Here is a 24,994-nt window from a genome sequence, read left to right as displayed (position 1 = left end):
GAAGGAACAGTGAGCTATAGTCCTGGACACCTAGTTGAGGAAGAGATTTTCAGGTATGGCCATTTGTGGTTTTTCCCGTATATTCTCTCATCTTTCATATTTCTCTTGTCTGATTCTCTATGATTTCATCTCTGTTTGTTGGGTTGCATTGTTTTGACGATTATTGGTTTAATATTTGAGGGGTTTGAAGCTTTTTATGCTCTGTTCTAGTAAATGCTTTCCACCTGAATCCACTAATTGTTGGACCCATGGATAAAATAATGAAGTGGGTTCAACACGTTTGTTAAGGGCTTCATGATTCTTTTTCCCTTTGCTATTTTCTTGCCCCCCCCCCCCCCCCCCCCTTGTCTTTCTTCCTGAAGATACCTTCAAGGTTTTGAGATTGGAAGAAGCTGGTTATAGCTAAACCTGACATTATGGTAAGATGGTTGATGGGCCCTGTTTCCCACATTGATTCATTCTGGAGATTGACTCGACCACTTGTGATTTTTGAGATGCTGTGACGCCAATGTGTTCTGAAATAAAGCTGTGAAGGTAGCCAATATGGTGAAGAATAGATTATGTTTTGGTGATGAGATTCAGTCATGAAGTTCCGGAAAGACTCTGTTAGTTCAGAAACATCATTTGGAATCTGTTGATAATCAAGTCGTATGTAGAAGAGGGGTTCAATGGATCATCTTCTTAAGTGATTTCATTACAGGGCATTCTTTTGGTCATCAGTTTGAAAGATAGTGTTCAGGGATTTATTCTGAATCTAAACACCAAGGATAACTAAGGAGCACCTACAGCCATGACAGAAAACGTATTCGGAGCTTCCAATGGCCTATCTCCAGAAGCATAAAGGGAACAAGGGATCCCTTAGAGATCTGACTTTTCTTCCCTGAAGAATTCACAGCTGAAAGGCATCACCCTTTTTGTGATCGGCATGAGATTCAATAACCGTCCCACTCCATATGATATTTCAAAGCTCTGTTTCATGCTCACTGTATCAAAGCTGAATTTTCACGAATCTGGATATGTACATGAATATGGAGAAGTTGTTATCATGATATTGAGGCATATATGCATGATTTCTACCCAGGTGGGCACCGTCCTTCATGTATGCCATCTTCATTTCTATCTGGCTCAATGAAGCAGCCCCCATGAGCGACATAGTTGCTGGTATCAAAAGGTGCACCGTTCAGCTTGAATATTTCAGAGGGGAACTCAGACGTTTGTTTTATGGGGGTTTTATGTCGACTAGTGCAAGCACATCAACGTAATAGCACACCACCTCGGCTGGGATACTGATGGGCAATTGGTGGCAATTGGTCCTTGCAAGAAACGACTTCTGCATTATGAAGTTAAGGTAGATCATTTGAAATGAAGTCCTCGGCATTTTCATTAACTACTTTGGCCGTCAATTTTTGCATGGGACTGTCTGACACGTTGACTATTTTGAACCCAAAGGCCATCGAATATTGCAGTAGGAGTATTGGGTCATTGAACGTGGGCAGTGTCCATGAACCTGCTGTGAATGACTCAGGTTAAAGACGAGGTTATGGATAAAGTTGACTCGAATCAGAGAACTGCTAGTTATTCAAGACAACGAAGGTTTCTGAGATGACTTTGGTAGAGATGGAATTGATAAATGCCTGGAGCATAGGGTATATAGCCTCCATGACCTTCCTACTCCTGTTCTTAATGTCTTGCTATCTTCTAAGAGACTTCCAAATCTCTAACTTGGCTTCTTCTTTGGCTGGGGTCCGGGTTGATCTGAGTATCTTAAGCTGACAGTCTTTAAACCTCTCAAGAGTCCTATTCTATATTGTCATTGCAGCTAAGATCTTATCATTGCGAATGACGGGAATCTTCTTCTGGGTGATATTGGAATCAGTTGAGTCACCATCTCTCTGAATCTGGGGCAGGCTGAGAGCTTTGCTTTTGCTCTCAAGTTCCATGTAAATGATGACACTAATCTTCAAGCCTTCTTAGAAAGCGTTAACTGGCTTATTCAAAGAAGAAAGTTTATAAGGGAATGCAAAGAAGTTGATACCGGGCTGCTTGGTAACTGAGCATCTCCTTGGCTAACCATACTTAATTGGAATTTGAGCAAACTGCTTGTACTCATACAGAATGGGAAGCGAATGGTTCAAGAGGGGAACTTCGATAGCTTTAGCATCAATTGTTGATTCATCACAGGAGCATTTCCAGAGGTGAAATACAGTTCAAATGCCATATCCAATACTCAACCATTGCATTCCGGGCCCACACGGAATGATTGCAATTTGCATGGCCGCTCTAAATTCCCTCCAAAGCCTCCATTGAAATCCAGGTTTCTTACCTGCCCTTGAGTTCCATGTGTACGTGATTATCATGCATGCATCTATGGTAATCCATCATACTCCCATACCCACCATTCATCATCCATTCCTTACATTACCACCCATCAAACCTGCCACCACCTAATCCATCAACTTATCCCCATTATTTCCACATGCATGAATGCCTATGCTTAGCCATACTTCACTCTTCTCACACCCCTCCTCACGACTCCATTCATCACCCTTCATACCCGTACCCCCATGCATATTTTCAAACCCATATCTCATCTTTTCTTACACCCGTCACACCCGTTTCTTTCTCTACTTTCTACCCTATTTCGTGCCTATCCAACAGACCCAGATCAGTGCGGCAATGAGGATCAGATAATGGTTGCAGATCGAAGCCGTTTTATCGAATTGTTTGAGAAGATGACTTCCTCGGCTCGTGAGCAGAAAGAAGTGGCAGAGGAGTTTCGATCATTGACAAAGAGGACACTGCCATCCAGGGCGCCCATAAGGACATCCAGTATTCTCATAGAGAAGCATCAGTCTCACTCTTTAGTGAGTACAGAAAGAGAGGAGAACCAGGGAGCTTAGAGGAGGTGGTGCTTTTGGTGGCTGTTTTTTGGCAGAAAAGGGGAGCGTCTCTTGCAAGTGGAGAGGCTTTTCATGCTGGTCTGAGAGATTTTAGAGGCAGGGGGAGAGAGATATTTTTGAGGGCATTGCTTAGCTAGAGATTGAGAGGAGCTCAGAGAGAAAACCAGAGAGAGAAGGCTGCTGAGAGGTGATTTCTAGGCTACTGGTGAGAGAGTTAGAGGGGGGTGTGCCTTTCAGAGGTGGTCTGGGCTGCCGTTAGAGATATTTTTAGAAGAGAGGGGGGGGATCCATTGCTAAAAGGGAGCCATTTTTCCATTGAGGAAGTGAGAGATTCTTAGCTGGAAGGTTTGGAGATGAGAGAGAGTGATCTTGCTGAGAGTTAAGGTGGTACTCCATGGCCAGAAGGAGTGGTTGAAGAAGATTGCCCGTGGAATTCTCAGACAGCCCTCAAGCTAGACTCTGAAAGTTTGAAGAAGAAGCTTACTAAAGAAAAGAAGAGAGTATGAACAGGGTTGAGGAAAATCACGTGTACGCCATGTGGGTGTAAGGATGAAGAAGGTGACTTGAGGCAAAGAACCCTCAGTGGAAGGGGTTAGTTTGTGTTAGACTGCTTGGAGCGAGATGCGAGCAGGGCATTCTTCTTTCTATTATGCATTTCAAAATGGCAATCGATCATGGGGCCGTTCCGATGTTTGCGAAACTTCCTGGTTCTCCAAGCGATGATGTTTGCGAGCAGGCCGTGTGGACCCTAAGATATATTGCTAGTGATTTCCCCCCAGATGTAGTGATTTTGTCTTTGGCCATGGAGCTTTGCTTTCTTTGCTAGTGCAGTGGGAAGAACTCGTCAAGCTACCTATGCATGAATGCGTGGTGTCCAAAGTTCTCCATCAGCTACAAAAGTGAACAGAAAGTGGTGATTATGCTCTCGTCTTTGAGGATACTAAAATAATCAAGGGTACCTTTCATGATGTTGTTCCTGTAAGTGAGTCTGCCAGAATTCCCAAGGCGTAGTGGATATTAAAACATCCTCACTGAACCCCACCACTAAAGGGGAAGCACGTTGATAACTCATCCTTGCAGCCATGAATATTTCCTCTCTAATTCAATGCTATGCAATGAAGGTTCACTATGGCAGACGCAATCATTACCTCTGAGAATCTATCCCTTTCGTCGCCATTGAATCCCTCGGACCTTATAATCCGCTGATGCACTCTTTAGATCTCTGCTTCTCAGAGATTATGTAGCCATGCAATCACGCGAAGAGAATTGTGAAATCTCTGGACCTGATTCTGAAGTTGGGGTTGATAAAGAAACAGAACCGATAACCAAGGCTCAAAATCAGAGGTCAAAGTTCCAAGTGGCAGTAGATGACAAGGATGGTAAAAATCCTGGGCTTCATGCAGAGATGCTGTGGAAAGGAGAAGTGATCATGTCGCGGATGGGATAAAGGTTGATATATGGAGCCAAATATTGCCTGCACAGGGTCGTGAAACGCCCTTAGAATTGTTACTTACAGGTGGGTCACTGAGTGAATCCATCATCCTTGGGATGCTCCCTTTACTGTGCTTGAACCAGCAGAGGCAGCTTGGAAGTTCATTCAGTGCATCGATGCTCATGTAACTGCTGAAAGACACATGCCAGATTTTCAAGAAAGCCGAGGTTGCCAAGAGATGGGAAAGAAGCATGAGCAAGGTGAAATTACAACCCGTGACCACAGAGAAGCTCGATGTTACTACTGTTTTGGGTATCCATCATCCTGCATGAGTAGTGACAGCAACTATTCATCCACTTCTGCATCAATCTCAGACAATGGCCGGTATTGTTGAAATAGTGGGACCTACAGGCAGTGTCTATCAACAGCCCCAGCATGCACAAGTCAACTGGACCCTATTCCTACCAGGCTATGCATTGGCCATCTTTAGTATGGGCCACCTTTGGGCCATGTGACATTCTTGGATATCTTTTTATTCGATTTTGAAAATATTTTCTCAAATCCCATTTTGTAAATATCTTTCTCTAAACCTGATTTTCAAATAATCTCAATTTTCTCATCTTTCATCCTTAGAATTTTCAGGATCACCGCAAGACTCATTTTCAATAAAATTTGGTTGCCATTTTCCTTTTGGTAAGTCACTTTTGCATTTTCTTTGTTTTTAAAATGTTTTTTAAATAAGTAAGAATTAAATTCCATAATTCCAAGTGATGGAATTTATGGAATTGATTCATGCAAAATAAACGGGCTTTGGTGGGGGCCCAACATCAAATAAATTTTCTTTAAAATAAAAATGAATTTTGAGATGAAGTGTCATGCGTGCCTTTGATGATTTTGTACTCGATTTAGTGACATGTGAGCTATGTTTGTGCTCTTTATTTTGCACTAACCCTCTCTCTTGATAGCGCATAGTGGCTCGCTGCTCAGGTACACACTCATTCCCACTCTGGTTAGTTTATATGCATTTTCTGACTCTCATTTGTGCATGATTGATTTGAGTATTTGTTGATTTTCTCATTGATTGTCATGTCAGCTTCATCTCATTAGTAGAGACCCGACTTTAGGGACTTAGAGGGGTGCTACGGTCTTTTACCGTACCTTCCCGATAAGTAACCTGACCCCCGAACCCGATCCGGTTTTTCATAGACCACCTTTTCCAAAATAAGGAGTCACACTTAGGGTTTTTCTTTCTTATTTTTTTTATCCTTTAAAAATAAAACAAAAATAAGTGGCGACTCCAAGTCATTTTCTTAATCAATAAAAATCAATTTTTCAAAATAAAAATCGAGCTCGCAATCGAGTGGGAAACGCATTGAGGCGAAATGCGGGGTCCACAAAATGGCGACTCCACTGTGGATCATTAGAGGGTGAAGCTTGAACTTAGGATGAAGCAAATGTGGCTTTTGATGAGTCGATTAGTGGATACTCACTTCTTGATTGCACATTGAGGGTTCCCGAGTTTTCACTTGGGACATTGACATGATTGATTGTATTGGTTGATTATCTTGATTGGAGATTCTGACACAGTGATTTTCTTTGTGCTTCATTGATATATTTGTTTGAGATATTTGACATGCTGATTATGATGATTGATTCGTATTGATAGAGGATTCCGAGATAGCTATTTTCTCTGTGCTTCATTGATATATTCATTTGAGATTTTGACATGCTGATTATATTGATTGATCATTTCGTATTGCTTAGCGCATTGATCCTGATTTTGCCATGATTATTCTGATCACTTCACATGCATACACTCACCACTGTACATCACTCAGCTTGCTGTGTTGTTTCTTTGGCTTGCATATTATCTTGATCGTCTTTTGAGCATGATGTTCATATCGCTATTCATCCTGATAGTTGTAGCTTTTTGTGTGGACATGAGTGATATATCCTGTACTCTGCTTGACTGTATGATGCATGACTGCCCTCCCTCTGTATGATTGCATGTTGCTTGTCTATGTGGGTCTCACTTCTATCCCCCTACTTCCAACTCTCTTGGTGTCGGTCATTCCTTTCATCTCGGTTCTCACTATTGCAAGTGTGAGACCTTCTGTGTGCTTGCTCTTTGACCGAGCCGGAGATTAGGAGCAGGGTCTAGCGACGGGCTATATTGATGCACGGGAGCATTCTGGAGGAGAGCGACACTTTGATGTCGATTGGAGTCCAATCATTGAAGACTTGTATAGCCCTGAGCTAGGTTTCATGGATATTTGTGCGACCAGTGTGTTTCATTTCTCGTTTTAGCTTCTTAGGGTTTTCGGATGCACCCACACCGCTCACTATGCACTTTAGTTGACCATTGAGCTTTGAGAGTTTGAGAGGTTTCACCATAGGAAACCCCCTGGGATGTCGAGGTAGTGCATGTGTGGAGGTGATGACCACCTTGCATGGAAGCGCCCCGTCTCTTTAGAGGCGTGCAGAGGGTTGTGTACCGCCGGAGGGTATGATCGCTTCTGCTAGGGATCTTTAAAATCCACCCATATCCATTTAGAGCCACCTTAACCTTGTAGGTTAAGCCGTAGATCCTTCGATTAGGACTCCTTCCCTACACGTGGGTGCATCTGAGGGCTTCCAGAGCCTCTGTGGTTACAGTTCGGATCCAGTATTCCCTCTTTTTAGTCTCCAGTTGAGAGTGCTCGGAGATCGTTATTTGTTTGAGTATCGGTTGGATCACCTTTCGTCTTGTCACCTTAGTTTATGTTTTTTTACTCGAGGAGTTTAGCATGTTTTCTCCCTAGGGCTTTTCGTTCTCATTTCTTGGCTCGACACACCTCTTCACTTTGTTGTCACTCACTCGATATTTTGGGATATGTTCATTGATCATCTTTTTACGCTTTACACCTATCACGGGCTCAGTACCTCATTCTTTGTTTGATCCTTGGTTCGATTTTCAACTCGATGCTCATATTTTCATTACAGAAAGGTGAAAGGCACATTTTCATATTCACACATTTTTCGAGAGATTCGCCTTGATCACCTTATCATTTTTTTTTTCTTATGGAGCTCGAGTTGAAGGTTGAATCAAGGATATTTTGGTCTATATTGAGTATCGATCTCGTGATAGTATTCTTCACACCCCATTCATTTTCTTCACACCTCGGATCATTTTTTTTGGATCATCGATAGAAATTCTTTAGTCATTTTTGTAGTTGTCTCACACTGGACACTCATGTGACTAGAGTTTCTATCGTACATCCAGATTTTTTATTGTCACCATATGATTGTGTGTCACACCCTGTCATGTATTGGGTTGTAGTGTATCATGCATTGGTCATTGTTCGTTTCACCCCGTGTCGTTGCATGAGTCGTGTTTGAGTCGTTTTGTTTGGGTTCTTTTGTAGGGGTCTATTTGTAGTCCCAGTCTTGGTTCAGTGCCCTGGGTTGAGTGAGAGAGAGGTTGATTCGTATTGCTGAGATGCTATAGACGGATTCACAGTCAATTCCGATTGGTTAGCTTATCGTTTCTGTGGTTTCGATTCAGGAGGCATTGGTCAGTTTGAGTTAAAGGATGGATACTCAGCAGAGTAGGCATGTAGTGCTTGAGGACACACCATCTGATATAGTGACACCACCTGTTATACCTGTTCAGATGCCAGCTACACATACGTTGCCTAGTGTTTCACATGATCGGGCTGTTGTCGTTCCACCTATTGTCACACCAGTTACCATTGTTGGGGATCCTCGTTCTCGTATGGACAGACTCGAGCTGAGGATTGGACAGATGAGAGATCCTGATGAGATGATTCTGTGGGATGACCTTGACGATGTGCCAGTGGCCACTTTTCCAGTCGGTTTCAGGATGCCTGATATGGAGAGATATACGGGTGTTGGATGTCCTCGTATTCATCTTAGACTTTATAGCACAGTTATGAGGGCCCTTGGTCTAGATGAGGCACAGTTGCTCACTTTGTTCCCATTGTCATTGAGCAGCATGACGCAGATATGGTACGCTTCATTAGAGACATCCCGTCGGAGAACTTGGGAGGACTTAGCACAGGAGTTTCTGAGACAGTATTCCTTCAGTGGCGATACGAGCGTTACACGTAGAGAGCTTGAGTTTCTTCGACAGGGACCAGATGAGCCTATTTCTTCTTTTATTTCCCGTTGAAGGGAGAAGGTCGCGGAAATGATTGAGCGACCTACCGAGAGAGATCAGATGAGCATGTTTTTGAGGAGTTTACATCCTAGGTTTGCTCGACATCTGACAGGAGTCCCATTCCAGGATTTCAGATCATTGGTTCAGGCTTTGTTCGATGTAGAGGATGGCATATCTAGAGGATTATGGTCAGATATTACTCCTTCCCCAGATACTGAGGGGAAGAGAGTTGGTGGATCATCTGATAGCTATGGAGACGTATGTTCTGTGGACTTTCAGCATCGACGGCCTAGTTATCATCCCTATGCGAGATCATTGCAGATACCCAAGAGTGGTTTCCCACCCTTACAGCATCGTCATCCTCATTCAATTCAGCAGTATCCTTCTGTGCATCCTCATACTGTCACAGTGCGACCTTCATTTCAGTTTCAGCGTCCACAGACTAATATCCCACGACATGAGCAGTCTCGTCCCCATCGGCGGCATCAAAGGACTTATTCTGATTTGGGGATGCCTTTGGATAGAGCTTTTGAGCGACTCAGAGCTATTGGTTTTTTAGCACCATTGGCCCCCAGGCCACCCCCGGGTACCTTACCTCCACGTTTTCATGCTCACGAATTTTGTGCATTTCACCAGATGGCAGGCCACCGTACTGATTATTGTGCTTCTCTACGTCATACCATACAGAATCTTATTGACAGTGGTGCGGTTAGCTTTCCCGTATCGACCACAGATACTGATCTTGGTCCAGATATGACTGCGGATTCCTTTCCAGCCTATTCCAAACATGCAGTTCCTCATCCTTCGGGCTTATACCATCACGTTTTGGACACCCAGGGCACTGATATTCACCAGGCACCTTGATATTGCAGATCTTGTTGGTGTATTTTGGGACTACCTTGTTAGTTGGTCGTTTGAGTCTTTGTTCTCTTTTATTTTATATTTGAGTCTTGTTTTTTAGTTAGTGATTCGAGTTCGTACCCTGTGTTTCGAGAGTAGACCTTATTGTCTTATTTTTCACATGATGTACTCTCATTTCACTTAGTGATATTGTTGTTTTCTTGGGTATGTGTTTATGTTTTCTTTTTATTATTATCATTGTTTCGTATCATGCATTTTATGTGTTGTTATCTTGAGTAGTGTTGTGTGTTGCTTTGTTTTGTCTTTTGCATGTGTTTGTTTTAGAGTCTTGGACAATTTTAGTGTCGTGACTGGTCCCCGAGTAGATATTGATGGTTGATGGCTATGATACAGCACATTGAGATTAGACTTCTTCAGTTGAGGTTCACCATGTCGGACGAGATTGCACCCATTACTCTTACTACTCTTTATGAGATGATGGCAGATTTGACACGGAGGGTTGAGAGGATTGAGCTTATTTTGTCAGAGCATCCATCGTCATCGAGAGGAGCTCCAGGAGTAGCGATGCCTTCATTGCCACACTTGACTTCACCGACACCTGTTACTTTGGGTGCCTCGCATCCACGACCTCGCCCGCATTTAGTACTCCAGCAGCATTCCTCATCCATTTCATTAGCTACGTTGGCACAACCTCCGCCCCAGTTTCAGGGCCCTCCAGTTATCACAGTTCCTCATGAGCGACTTCACCCTCGTCGACGATGTCAGAGACACTTTTCAGATTTGGGCGCACCCCTGAGCAAGGTTTTTGAGACGTTGCAGGCCATGGGATTTTTGGCTCCTCTGGCTCCTAGGGCACTTCCAGATCCTGTGCCACCACAGTTTCGACTTGATTTATATTGTATGTACCATCAGTCAGTAGGACATCACACTGATCGTTGCACTGCTCTACGACATGCCATACAGGACATTGTTGATTCTGGGACGTTTGGGGATCCTCAGTCCGATATGTTTCCTATTCCTACCTCAGCTCATGCCATGCATGCAGACGCCCCTTCACCAGCAGTCCCTGATCTTATTGACTTGGGCGATTGACTCATGATTGGCTTACCTTGGTACGGTGGCGCTCAGATTTTGTTCCCTCTGTGGCCAGAGATGTGATGACAGGACCAGTCACTGTTTTTTTTGTTTGTTTAGTCTTGTTTTACTTTTGACATTTAGAGACTATAACTCGATTCTTGAGCATTGTCTTTGTTGTCTTTCTTTTACATGATGTACTCATCGGATTATCCCATTGGATGCATTTTCCTTTATGGACATATCTTTGTGTTTTGTGATATGATGTGTTATACTTTTTACTCGAGGTGTCTTTTCACTTGCACATTGTGGTCTTGAGGCCTGACCTATCATGGAGGATATTGAGCCTATTAGCTTAGGATCAGAGATTTGACCTAGGGAGTTCGAGACTGTGACACATCTTCTTATGATCAGAGTAGTACTTTGCTCACTTCCCACACCTTGACTTTGTTTTTACCTACATCCATTCATTATGAGCTTTGCACAGCATCACCCTTGAGACCATTATATGACCTTTCCATCCTCGGTTTTTCTAGCTTTACACATCCCCTTTCTGATTGGATTTCTTTTTATTCGATTTTGAAAATATTTTCTCAAATCCCATTTTGTAAATATCTTTCTCTAAACCTAATTTTCAAATAATCTGAATTTTCTCATCTTTCATCCTTAGAATTTTCAGGATCACCGCAAGACTCATTTTCAATAAAATTTGGTTGCCATTTTCCTTCCGGTAAGCCACTTTTGCATTTTCTTTGTTTTTAAAATGTTTTTTAAATAAGTAAGAATTAAATTCCGTAATTCCAAGTGATGGAATTTATGGAATTGATTCATGCAAAATAAACGGGCTTTGGTGGGGGCCCAACATCAAATAAATTTTCTTTAAAATAAAAATGAATTTTGAGATGAAGTGTCATGCGTGCCTTTGATGATTTTGTACTCGATTTAGTGACATGTGAGCTATGTTTGTGCTCTTTATTTTGCACTAACCCTCTCTCTTGATAGCGCATAGTGGCTCGCTGCTCAAGTACACACTCATTCCCACTCTGGTTAGTTTATATGCATTTTCTGACTCTCATTTGTGCATGATTGATTTGAGTATTTATTGATTTTCTCATTGATTGTCATGTCAGCTTCATCTCATTAGTAGAGACCCGACTTTAGGGACTTAGAGGGGTGCTACGGTCTTTTACCGTACCTTCCCGATAAGTAACCTGACCCCCGAACCCGATCCGGTTTTTCATAGACCACCTTTTCCAAAATAAGGAGTCACACTTAGGGTTTTTCTTTCTTATTTTGTTTACCCTTTAAAAATAAAACAAAAATAAGTGGCGACTCCAAGTCATTTTCTTAATCAATAAAAATCAATTTTTCAAAATAAAAATCGAGCTCGCCATCAAGTGGGAAACGCATTGAGGCGAAATGCGGGGTCCACATGATATTAATAATATAAATAATAAATTTAACAATAAATATATATTAACAAAAAAACATTAGTTTTGCTAATAACATTAATAGTGTTATGAATAATGTTAGGTTTATGCTAACCAAACCAATTAATCAATCAAATGGAGTGAATTGGATGAGTAACTTTTTACAATTTTTAAAAAAGTGAAAATAGATAGACTATTAAATCCAATTATATTTTTATCATCATCAAACACATGAGGTTGACCAAATCTTGATCTAACTAATAATATTAACAATATAATAATAATAATAATAATAATAGTATATTATTATTATTATTATTATTATTATTATTATACAAGTAGTCTTAACTTGCCGTATATACATAAAAAATGAAAAGAAGAAAAACAAAGTGAAATGGGAATAGGAAGAAAAGGCAAATAAAGGTATAATTAAAATTATGGAATGGTTTGACAACCTTGAGGACCCTTTTGGATAATTCTCCTAAAAAATTATTAAAATTTATTTATTAATGAGAACTTTCGACACCTAAATTAAACGTGTCTCATCTCATCCTTTCTCTCTTTTATTTCCTTTGTATATATAACTAATTTCTTAATTTAATATTTTTTATAAATATTTTTAATTATTATTATTTTATAGAAATTTACCCATAGCGGTTGGAAGGATTGTTGAAAGGGATTTATTAACTGAAAAATTGTTAAAATAAGAGAGATGTATAACTCAAGTAAATAGCAAAAAAAAAAAATTTAAGGATTAAATATTTATTTTGAGATTTCATCTAATTATATATATATATTTTAGGAAACACTTTAATATTTATAATACTTGAAAATTTTTATCATTCAAATATTAAAAATACTTTGTAGAATTACTCCCTAACAAACTCTAAATGATTCATAAAAATACTTGTATCTTTGAAAAGGGTGAAAGTATGTTTGGTAAATATTTTTTTAAGAATTATTAAATATGCTTTTTATTTTTTTAGTACTTTCTAAGAATCAAATATAACCTAAACAAAATCATGCAACAAGCCATATCGGCTGATCCATCGTCAAACAGAAGCATTTTAGCACTTCCCTGCAACAAAATATTCAACCGGTTTATCAAACCTAACAACGACAGAGACTATACAAGAGTGAGAAGACAGCCAATTCATCAGGCTCAGAACATTACTTCCTGAAAAGATTATTTTTCTTTTTATTTATTTGGCATGCTAGCCCTGTCCACCGGACCTTTTCGGTCAGAAAGGTTTCTATTTTCATTGATTTACACATATGATATATAATAGTCTCAAGAATTTAGACAATGCCAACTAACTGAAATACTTCCGCCTTCATGGGTAGGTTGAGGCCATCTTGGGCCTTTCCTTGAGACCGGTGGGAGGGAAAAAACAGCATTCCTGCATGGAGTTTAGGATTGAATTTAGTCAATCAATGGATTAAAGCCATAATCACTTTCAAAGTAAAATTAAAAATCTAAAATGACATTTTCCAGAATATCCAACTTGGCGGATTTGGGTCTGTATCTTCCTCCCAAGGAACAAAAGGAGAATGCTGCATTCTAAAGAATGCCAACCCACCATCCCCATCTTGTGTATCACAATATAAAATACCAGACATCAGCAATCTGAGACCCCGTTCTTAAAGAAGAGATGGTGATTCAAGCATTATTGAGAGCCTCAGGATATGCAGTGGTTTTCTGACACCATTTTGTATTCAATTCTAAATGCCTTTCCCATCTAGTAAAATTTCATTAAGAAATTGGCCAACATATGCACATACCTCTTATGATACTGCACATGAATATTGCCATTTATCATCTTCCCATTATGCAACTAAGCGTGACTCCTCAGTATCAGGGATTACAATATCAAGCCTCATCATGGGCTTGTATTTATCAGGAACTTGTGCACCAGCCTGCATGCACACCTCTACCACAGCTGGAGCCTTACCATAGAACCTCTTGAGCCCACTCCTTAAGGGAGGCCCTTTAGGATCCCGCAAATGATATACATAATTTGGAGGGATCACCTCCTCCACTGTGGCATCCTGCCAACCATGCTTCCCATCCCTCCACTGGTGCTTGAATTCCCCACAAAGCTTAGCATTGTGACCCCATGGCCCCACATGAACCTCTGAGCAATACCCGCAAGCCTTCACTGTGTATTTCCTCATCAATTTCCTCACACCCCATCTAACAACCTCATATGCATCAATGGTCTCCTGTGCAATCCTAGGTATGTCTGACAATGGAGGTGGTGGAAATCTCCCGAAAGCTCCATGTGTATCGATATCCATGAGTAAGGAAGATGAATCACTAGAGTGGAATGGTTCAGGCTCCTCAACAAATCCACCCCGGTCTATTACTTTCTTGCCAATCATTCGAATGGGTATGGTTCTTCGACGAGAAGGGTATTCTGGTAAATCAACTCCAGCTTGGACACATAGTTCCACAACTGCTGGAATCCTATCATAGCTGAACCGAGTCTCATGCTTGATGCGCCGACCAAAAGGGTCGTACAGATGGTAAGATTCAATAGGGATAAGTACATCATTGATGGAACCCTTGACCCATGAGTGTAAGCCTCGACGCTTCACACTGCTCGGTCCAGTGCAGTCCTGAATGTGGTGACCACTTTGTGCTACATGAATTTCTGAACACTCACTGCAGAAGAAATAGAACACCTTAGTTTGCAAGATAAAGATCTAATTTGGCAATAATTTGATGCAAAACTGGACAGGACATTGTTTCAACAGCATTACAAGTAGTGAGAAGTAAATCCATGTTACCTGCAACCATGCACAGGAATAACATGTAACAGCTGGGCAAGGCCTTTAATCAAAACTTTCCAGGCATCCAGTACTTCATATGCAACAGGAACAAGATCAGGCACAATTAATCCATTTTTTGGAGGTTCAAGGGGCTTCTCTATTCCCTTTTGTGCAAGTTTTTTGTCGTCCCTTGCAGCTTGCCGGATCTTCTTCAGAGGAATGGGATAGGGTTTTTTCTTTTTTTTAGGCAGTATGGGTGGAAGATCCACATTTTGAGGATATGCTATCTGTTTCTTGAATGTTGCATCTTCTTGGGGCTTCTGGCTGACACAAAGGAAGGTCCCTGATATTTTTGGTTGACCAGTCAGAATCTGTCCCTGCTGAAACTGCATTTAAAATAAATCTGTAGTATAAGCCTCCAGAGCAACTGTCCATGTGATAGCTTGGAGAACAAAGATCAAATTGAAGGACAAACTAATAGAAGATAAGATGAATACAAGTTTTGTTTCAAGTAACCTCAATTGACTCTGGTAATCATAAGTGGACATAGTAATAAACAAAAATGCACAACCTCCAAATTAACAACAATTCACAGCAATAGGCACTTATATGTCACACAGAGAAAAACTTCAATCCCTTTTTTCCAGTTCAAACAAAAATCATCAGCTTATCTATGTGGCAGATAGAAATATCAAAAGAGTATAAGGGAATGGAACTTAATCAGATGAGGGGATTGGACTCTGAGAATTAATTCAATGCTACATGACATAATAAATAGAAATCTTATATGTTAAAAACTAGTTGTCAAATATCTGTCGTTCCATCCCATTTTTTTCATCTAATATGAGTGATCTGATCTAGACATGAATAAAATCTTTAGCTTTTACTATTAAACAATATCAATTTTGAACTCCACTATCACTACAGATTAAGACCTTGTTTTCAATATGAACTTATATACCACAAATTTAACAAGAATAGATGGTAGAAACTGCCCACTGAATACATCTCAATCATGCCATGTGCATCTATTTGTCAATTCACTTCAAACTAATTCACAAATAAGAAGAGAACTATTTGACAACAAAAGGATAGAGAGAAGAAAGTAAACCTTCAATCCAAGAGTATATGACCTTGAAGCTGATAACTTGGGCCTCTTAAAATCCATGATGCCCAGGCAAACACCTGAAAAGAAGACAATCTTTAGCATTTCTTTACCATGTCAACATATTGTGTTCCAGCCACAGTTTTGAGCACCGCAACCTGGGCTGTAATTCATTGTTCTAAAGTCATCTTATGAAACACCAACACCCATGTCAGTGTCCTTGCCTTATTGGAAATATACTACAAAAGGGGGAAAAACCAGAGATAATGAAAGGAAACAAGAAATATTCACCTCTTTGAGATGGATTCCATGAAGCTGGGGATATTACTGGTGGCTGCTGGAGCATTTATCTGCACAAGTGTCTCTGATGTTTGTCATTTCCTTGAAAGAGAAATCAAGTGGTGCATATCTAATATCAAATTCAAAGCAGTTGACATGCTGATATAACAAATTGTCATATCGGAGAGGCTAATGAAATCCAAGGGTGAAAGTGGGAGGCTTGAGAGAGATGATACACATATCTTGGTTATCCTAACAAAAAGTTTCATGAAATTAGAAGTTCCTAAAGAGAACATTGAGATTTTCCATGTGGAAGCATAGACTGTGAATGGGGAGAAAGGGGTGTCATTTTACAGTAAGGAAAATTCATAACCCTCTTTCCTGTAGTCTTCTAATATATCAAATGCAAAATTGTAGAAATAAAGGTACATGAAAGCATCTATCTTGGTTATCCAAGCAGGATTACAGGAAAGTGACAGCCCCAAATTGAGATTTCCCTGGTTAAGGCTTGGAGTAAGAATGGATAGCATTGACACCTCCTAAGATTACTAATTCAAACTGAATCAACATCATCTTAATATCTTTATGTCAAGAAACAACTCTCCGCGATAATTTTCCATTATGATCAACAATCTGAAAAGACTCCATGAATCACCTTCAATCATTAGCATCACCAAAATCATTGACTGACCCAAAACAGACCATAACACAAACTAATTCTCTGAAATGAAGGCCAAAAGTGGCAGCAAATGTCGATACCTTGCTCCTAAATCCAGCCAATGGAGTTTCTAATTCCAAAAGTTTACCTTATTACAAGCTCCAATTGTTGGAGTTATTAGCCAATTGTTCATTGATTTTAAATAGAAATATATACATCATGCATCTTTTCTTCTGCCAGGTTGAAACTTTAAAGATGCTATGTGAGTTAACTACACTGCACTGAGGATGATAATATCCTGTATTTATTTTTGATGAAAGGTTATCTATGTAATAAATTTGTCCCATTGTGCTTTGATACAGATTAGGGGGGTTGAACTGGGAAAAAAGTGAGCAGTCATTTTCATAATGGTGCATTTAAAAAGAGCCAAGCTTTATTCTTGAGATGACTTTACATCCCTAAAATGAAACTAGTCAATTTGTATTATTGACATAATAATACCTATCAATTACGAAGGTAACTGTGAAAAAGAATTCCCAAGAAAGATATGCTGCTTACTGAAGGCTAAAAGTTCAAATTAACAGTCCCACTAATTTGGCTTCCTTCAACAGAAATTTTATATATGAGAACTAGAAAACTAGTAATCATTATTCATTAGGGTGTGTAAGCTAGATAAAAAACATCAAATCCCACCAACTTCTTTTATTTTAGGAGAAAGTCTAATCATCAATTGCCAATCTTCTCAATATTATGGAAATAGATTGGTATTCTATCATTAACTTCAAAACCTATCCCCTTTAGAAAAACTGACTTAACACAAACGTATGCAATTTTGGGAAATAACTTCTTTTTCCCTGATGTATGCAAAGGTTCTTATAAGTCTTCCTTGTCCATCAAATGAAAAGGAGGAAACGAGTTATTGTCACACAACTCTTATAAGGCTCTTAATCCTTTTTCTATTGGCAATTTCCCCCCTTTGGCTACTTTTCCACATCTTTTTTAATATCTGGTTGATTAAATGCCCCTATAATGATTGTTTGGTTACACTTCAGCACAGTCTATTTATCAAAGCCCACTTCCATTTTTCAACTTGACATGATACTTGGATAATTGTATTATGAAGACCTTAATAATAAGAGTTTCCTATGATTTTAGGGTCTTTAAAAATGCTTAGAAATAGCATACCTGCTTCTTTACTTCTTACCTTGAATCCCAAGGTTAAACTTTTGCCTTTGATGCTACTATGTCAAAAGGATATGCAGTTGAGGCTTCAACATTGAAACAGAATGGCTGAAAACTTGTCACCTGACCCTTGATTAAGTTATAGAAATTTTTGTTGCATGCGCCTCACAACAATGGATGACTAGAAAATGGGAGTGACCCGTTTGGATTTAATCACTTGATGCAAGGAAACTTGTCACCTGACCCTTGATTAAGTTATAGAAATTTTTGTTGCATGCGCCTCACAACAATGGATGACTAGAAAATGGGAGTGACCCGTCTGGATTTAATCACTTGATGCAAGAAACCAAATAAAAAGTTGGAAGCTGAATATTTGAATGTTTTCAATGAGCTTCAATGCCTCCAGCATATTAACATGTCTTAATCACAATGTCTTTTGCATCACCTTAAAACCATGATGGTACAAATTGGTTCCATTGCGAGTAGCCCATCTCATGCATTATGGGGAGAAGCTTCTCTCGTAGCAGTTCGTAAATTTCCTCAACCTGAGGATGAGATTTGTCTCCCGCAAAGAATGCATGACACTTTCCCTTTACCTCTATTTGACTAAAACCCGGTACTTTCCTCACATTCCGGTCCTTCATCTTTTTCCTAACTTCTGCAAATTCATCCCAATTTCCACGAGCTGCAAAAACATTGGCTAAGAGTACATACCCACCTGAGCTATTTGGCTGTAGCTCGATAAGCTTCTGACCAATATAATCTGCCATTTCAACATTCCCATGCAACCTGCATGCACCAAGCAATGCCCCTAGAACAGCACCATCCCTCTCACATTCAGGCATTTTCCAAACAACATCCATAGCCTCATGCACCTGTCCTGCTCGACCAAGGATGTCAACAAGGCATGAATAGTGCTCAGCCCTTGGTTCTAAACCATAAGCACGACTCATTGAGTCAAAAAGCTTTTGACCTTTCTTAACAAGACCAGCATGACTACAAGCTGACAAGACTCCTACAAAAGTAATCTCATCAGGCTTGGTTCCTGATTTTAGCATGTGTCCAAAGACATGTAAGGCATGGTCACCATGGCCATGGTAAGTAAATGCTAATAGCATTGCTGTCCATGACACAACATCCTTGGCCTTGAGGCTCTCAAAAGCAATCCTAGAAGAGCTAATATCCCCAATTCTTGAATACATAGTAATAAGAGCATTGGAAAGTGATGTTTCACACTCACATCCAACTACTATGGCAAGTGCATGAGCTTGCATGAGTTCTAGCATTCCCCAACATGAGGTCAGTATGATGGTCATAGTAGTCTCGTTAGGTCTAATGCAAGAGCGAAGCATGAGGATTAGGTGCTTCATGGCTTCGCCATCTGGCCTGTGCCTTGCATAGCCATCAATCATTGCATTCCAAGTCACAATATTTCTTTCCGTCATCAAATTGAAAAGCTCACTTGCTTCAACTATGAGACATTCATCCACATATGCTGTGATCATTGCATTCCATGCAGCTATATCTTTGTTAGGCATTTGATCAAAGTACTCTCTTGCAAGTTTGGTGAACCCATTTCGTGCTAGGCCTGAAACCATAATTGTCCAAGAAACTGCATTTCTTAGAGGCATCAAATGAAATAGTTTAAATGCTTCATTTACTCTCTTACCATCTAGACAACCAGAGATCATTGTGTTCCAAGAATACAAGTTTCGCTGAGGCATTTCATGGAAGAGCTTAAGAGCCTCATCAGTTCGACCATTATCAACATAAGATTTCATCATAGCTGTCCAAGATATGGTGTTTTTTTCAGGCATCTGATTGAAAACACTACGAGCTTGATCAATCAAACCATTTCGAGCATAACCCAACACCATTGTAGTCCAAGAGACCACATTTTTTGCCGGCATTTGATCAAAAAGCTGGCAAGCCTTAGCAACTTGTCCATCCCTAAAGTACCCAGAAATCAAACTAGTCCATGAGAATACATTTGTGTCTATCATAGCATCAAAGACTTTCTGAGCACTGTCCATCAGACCAGCTTTTGCATAACCATCAATCATGGCAGATTCAGCCACAATGGTTCGGTCAGGCATTGTCTGAAAGAGCTTTTCAGCTTTGCGCAGCTCATTATTCTTCAGATATGCAGTGATCATGGCTGTGTAAGAGACATTATCATGATGAGGCATTTCATCGAACAATTTCCTTGCTCCTCTGACATTTCCACAACGGCCTAATTGACTTATTTTAATATTACAATTATAAATATCCAAAACAGTTGATCTGAGATTAGATTTTCCACTGTTGGAACTGGAAATCTTGGTTGCCCCAAATCCCAAATTTCGTTTGGTGCCTAGAGAAAATGAAGAGGTTGCATGTCTAACACAGCAGAAGATGTTAGGAAGCTTCAGGAGAGAGTGAAACCGATTAGAGATTGGCACAATATTATTCATGTGATGATAATATCCCATCTCATCTCTCTCTATAGACTATATATATTGTTTAATTGCAACCGCATAGTCCACTCTAAATTAGGTTTCACACCAAATAACATAACCAAATTCCCGTAGACATTCCTAAAGATCAATTTATATCATCGGAATGGAATACACCACTATGAAAATGGTTGATCTGCATCTCCTTTTTCGGTTTTAACTCTCTAATCTGGAGCACAGCATAATAGAATAAATTTATATTTAAATAAAAATATAAAAAGGGAATTATTATGGCACAAAGGTTTCCATTGATATTGAATTCAGCAAATTAACAGCCTCAATGCAATGTCAGTATGAACCTTCACATCAATGAAAATGCATACCCATGAGTGTTCAATCTAGAATAAATACACGACTAATTACAAACTCCAAAAAATGAAGTCTGGAATAAAGAAAATGAATTTGAAGTTAGCATCCAGACAGGTGACATTTTGGCGCAAGGCATTATCATTTTGTGGCCATTTCAGCTCTTTCCTCCATGAGTCCTTATGGAGTAACCAAGCACAATCACAGTTCAAATGGCTAAACTATGGCGACCATGGTTTATAGTAAGTCAAACATCAACATTAAGCATAGATATATGTTCTATTTTGGTCCTTTGACAAAATAGAAAAACCAACAAACACACTAAACAATAATAAATTAAGAAAAAAAAAAGAAGGTTTATCCTAAAAGCCCAAATTGATATTGGAGATAATGACAGCAAGGCCAAGGCCAACGTAGTCCATAATCAATTAGAGAGCTTGAGCCCAAACACAAGTTAATTGAGCAAGCCTCCTTTTCACCAACCATACAAAAGGTTAAACCCAACTTTCCATCCTCTCCAATCAAACAATGAACATTAATTGTCAACATAGGCAATGAAACTAAATTCAATAGCGACCAACACCTGAAATAACAAAAACTAAAATTGCACATATATCTCAGAGATGGTGGGGGGAAAGGGTGAGGAAAAGAGGAGAAAGGAAACGGGAGGAAAGACTAGGGTCTGTTAACGGTTTGACAGGGAACAAAATTGATTTTCTCAAAACCATACTCATCTGCAATAAGGAAAACAATGAATTTCTTCATTGTTTTCAATAGTTCAAAGCAGGCATATTTAACAGTTTTCTGAAAGTCTACTCCCAGAAAATGCTTTTAGAAACAGTTTCTTAACATGTTGTGTGCGTTATTTTTCACGTTTTTTCCTGTTTCAGAGACAGAAAATAGCTATCACTTTGCTACCCATAAATATTGAGCTCCGTATAATTTCCAGCCATTCACTTCCCCATTTTCTTCACGAGAACTACAATTTTTAAAAGCATCGAATTCCCACTAATTTCCAGCACATTTTCCTTCCCTTACATTTCCCTTGCACCCAAACACACGAGAAATTAATCCTCCTCCTGAATTTCATGCCCTTCCCCCCACGAAACGAATTGCAGCAAGCAAATAACTAAACCAACCAACTTTAAACAGAAAACATAGATCAATAACTGCAACGGGTCGCTTTTTTTCTCAAGCTACATTCAATTTTTTAGGGTTTACAGAGAAACGAGAGAAATAGAAATAAACTAAAAAAAAAAAAAAAAGGTACCTTGATTAAGTGGAGGAGCTGCTTCAATTGACACTTTTTTATTGTCAAAATAATTTCAGCTTGAGAATTAAAATGAATCTGACTCAGGACTAGGGTTTTAGAGTTTCAGGTTAGGGTTCTGAGAGAAATAGGACTAGGGTTTTAGAGTTTCAGGTTAGGCTTCTGAGAGAAATAGAGAGAGAAGAGGATGGCTGCACTGACAAATATCTCTATGTTGTTTCTCATCAGGCTACTAGTCCACGTATGCTATTGAAAAATTAATAAGAAATCATGTATATTTTATTTTTTTCTTAAATTTAACATAAAAATACAAACCTTAAAATCACGAAAAAAAAATATAAAAAAATATAAAAATTATAAATGAAAAATCATTTACTTATAAAAATTTAAAATAAAAAAAGTGATAAAAATAAAAATTATATAACATTTCTTTATACATAATATATTTAAAATATTTAATAAATAATAAATAACAAATTGGAATTTTGAGAATATAAATATTGTTGTAAAATAAAAGGATGACAAAAAAAAAAAAGGAAGGGATAATAAACAAAAATCTTCAAATAAAAGTATAATAGAATGTAGAAACAAAACGAATAAATTTTTATTAGAGGTTTCTCTCTTTTATAGGGGGTTACAAAAGATATATATGGATGATCATCATCTACAAGTTACCATAGTGGTATAAAATCTCATATTTTATAACACTCCCCTTAAATAATCATAAGAATATGTCTCATTAAAATCTTACTAGGAAGCCCAATGAAGGAAAAAGAATACGATATTCTTTTGGATTACTATGACTGCAGCTTTAAAAACCTTATCAATAAAACCTAATATGACAAAACCTAGAAGAAGGAAAAAAGAGTACAGTGTAATGATATTCTTATCAATTAGCTCCCTTTCATGTTGACATGGTTATATTTTCTCTAGTAATACAACATGGAGATATTTGAGTTGACGTATTCTAGTAAACTTCTTGAGTATTACAATTGACAATGCCTTTGTGAATAAATCTTTTAAATCGATCTTACTCATTGAATAGCAATTCCATCACTTTTCTAGAGTTGATGAAAGTAAAAGACTTTGACGATATATGCTTGATTCTATCACTCCTAATGTACCTTTCTTTAATTTGTGCAATGCATGCAATATTATCTTTATATAACTTGGTAACATTACCTCTAATGGAGGGTAGTCCACATGTTTACATTATTTGCTTGATTGATCTCCATAATATTATCGTACCACCATAAATACATTAGTGCACTAATAACATTATAATATGGTACTTCTAGACCAAGTGGTTCTTCATTATCTTCTTTAAGACAAAAGTGAACAAACTATCATCAGAGAACTTAATAGATGTAATTTACCTATATGAAAGTGTTTCAAGACTTTCTTTGTATATGTTGACTAATAAACTAATATTTCGTTCAAAAAATACTCAATTTGCAGGGCGAGGTAAAAATTTTGTTTTCCAAGATTTTTTTTTTTTTCAAAATAGTCAACTATTCTTGTAAACTCTTTAAGAGTTCAAACAAAATTCAAATATTCCACATGTACTATAATAATTACAAATATTTAATATAATGAATATGTATAGACAAATACAATAATACACATATACTTCTCGTTTCAAATATTCATTGAAGTAATTGTATCACATGCCTTTAAATTGCTTAATCGATACAAGGATCTTTGTAACTTAATTGAGTATATACTACAATGTTTTAAATTATTTGCTTCAAGAATTTGAAATCCTTTAGGGATTTTCATATATATGTCATCATCTAAAAATCCATATAAATATGCAATAACTACATCCATGAGATGCAAATATGATCCTTTTGAGACTGCTAAGCAAATTAGATAGCTAAATATGATTGTGTCCAACATAAGAGAATATGTTTCCTTGTAGTCAATATTAGGTCTCTACAAGAAACATTGAGCTATAAGTCACGCTTTATATCTTGTGATTTCATTTTTTTTTCATTACTCTTTCTTCTAAATACCCATTTATATCCAACAAGTTTGACAACTTCAGGCATTTGGACTACAAGTCCAAATACTTCTCATTTTTCTAATGAATCCAATTTTATCAAGATGTATTCTTTCCATTTTGGCCAATATTTTCTATGTTGACATTCATCCATAGTTTCTACTTTGGGATCCTCATCATTTCTTATGATGTCAATAGTCACTTGGAAAGAAAATATATTGTCAATGACAAGAGTATTTCAATTCCATTTTTCTTCATATATAAGTAGATAATTGAGATCTCATCAGTATTAGGTACTTGTACCTTTTTAGGAGCTAATTGTAAAACATATGCCTTTCCTAGGGCTACTTGTTTAAACTGTGCCTCTTCAGGAGTTGCTTGAGACTAATCAATCATTTTAATTACCTATTTTATATACAACTTCGTCAAGAGTGTCATCTTTCATATGTTTTTCCTTATGTTTTCCTTTTCTAGGGAATGTGTTTGCTTCTTCAGGGTTGATCATACTTCAAGCATGCCTTAGACTCCTTATTTAATTGTCCTTCAAGGACATAAACTCATTATTTAATTGTCCTTCAAGGATATCAACTCATTATTTAATTGTCCTTCAAGGACATTAACTTATTATCGAATCGTCCTTCAAGGACATCAATGCATTATTTAATTGTTCTTCAAGGACATCAATTCGGACTGGAATATTTTTTATCAATGAAAATGATTTTGTCACTTTTTTTGCATCATTGAAAACATTTGATAGTTGATTTGCAAGTCCTTGCAAATAAATAATCTTTTGAACTTCTAGTTCACATTAATTAGTACGAGGATCAAGATGAGTCAAAGTCAATGCATTGCAAATAATTTCACGTCGTTCTTCTGCAACTTGGCTCTTCTCCCCCTAACGACGAGAAAATTGTCTCATTAAAATAATAATTTGCTCAACATGTCATTATACCTTTCAAGTGTATAAGTAGATTAGTCACTAGATTCAAAAAAAAAACTTCTGGTTTTATAATGTACGTCTATATGACTTTATAAAGAAATAATGTATTATCTTTTACCTAGGGGACCA

General features: G+C 38.3%; 1 protein-coding gene across 3 annotated transcripts; it reads right to left on the bottom strand.

Moving 5' to 3' along the window:
- Nucleotides 1-13,030: 13,030 nt before the first annotated feature.
- Nucleotides 13,031-22,162, bottom strand: LOC100254773 (APO protein 1, chloroplastic). Of its 3 annotated transcripts, none has more exons than XM_002264649.5 (6): nt 21,924-22,162; nt 16,025-16,083; nt 15,740-15,813; nt 14,647-15,014; nt 13,639-14,521; nt 13,031-13,256 (listed from the first exon to the last, which is right to left on the bottom strand). In XM_002264649.5, exons 2-5 carry the CDS (start codon nt 16,077-16,079, stop codon nt 13,684-13,686), a joined length of 1,335 nt encoding a protein of 444 aa, XP_002264685.1. In that variant the 5' UTR covers nt 16,080-16,083; nt 21,924-22,162; the 3' UTR covers nt 13,031-13,256; nt 13,639-13,683. The 3 variants fall into 3 exon arrangements, with proteins under 3 accessions (XP_002264685.1, XP_010661441.1, XP_010661440.1); XM_010663139.3 differs by having other exon boundaries at nt 16,025-16,114; nt 21,924-22,148; XM_010663138.3 differs by lacking the exons at nt 13,031-13,256; nt 13,639-14,521; nt 14,647-15,014; nt 15,740-15,813; nt 16,025-16,083 and adding an exon at nt 17,833-20,516 and having other exon boundaries at nt 21,924-22,148.
- Nucleotides 22,163-24,994: the final 2,832 nt, after the last annotated feature.

The sequence above is a fragment of the Vitis vinifera genome, chromosome 15, assembly GCF_030704535.1.
Source record: "Vitis vinifera cultivar Pinot Noir 40024 chromosome 15, ASM3070453v1".
Lineage (NCBI taxonomy): Eukaryota > Viridiplantae > Streptophyta > Magnoliopsida > Vitales > Vitaceae > Vitis > Vitis vinifera.
The sequence above is the reverse complement of the archived record's forward strand: the minus strand, read 5'-3'. Positions and strand labels throughout refer to the sequence as shown.

Bases quoted from the DNA above. Each gene is read 5' to 3' on its own strand.
- LOC100254773 (XM_010663138.3), bottom strand. From the start codon at position 20,323: ATGGGATATTATCATCACATGAATAATATTGTGCCAATCTCTAATCGG.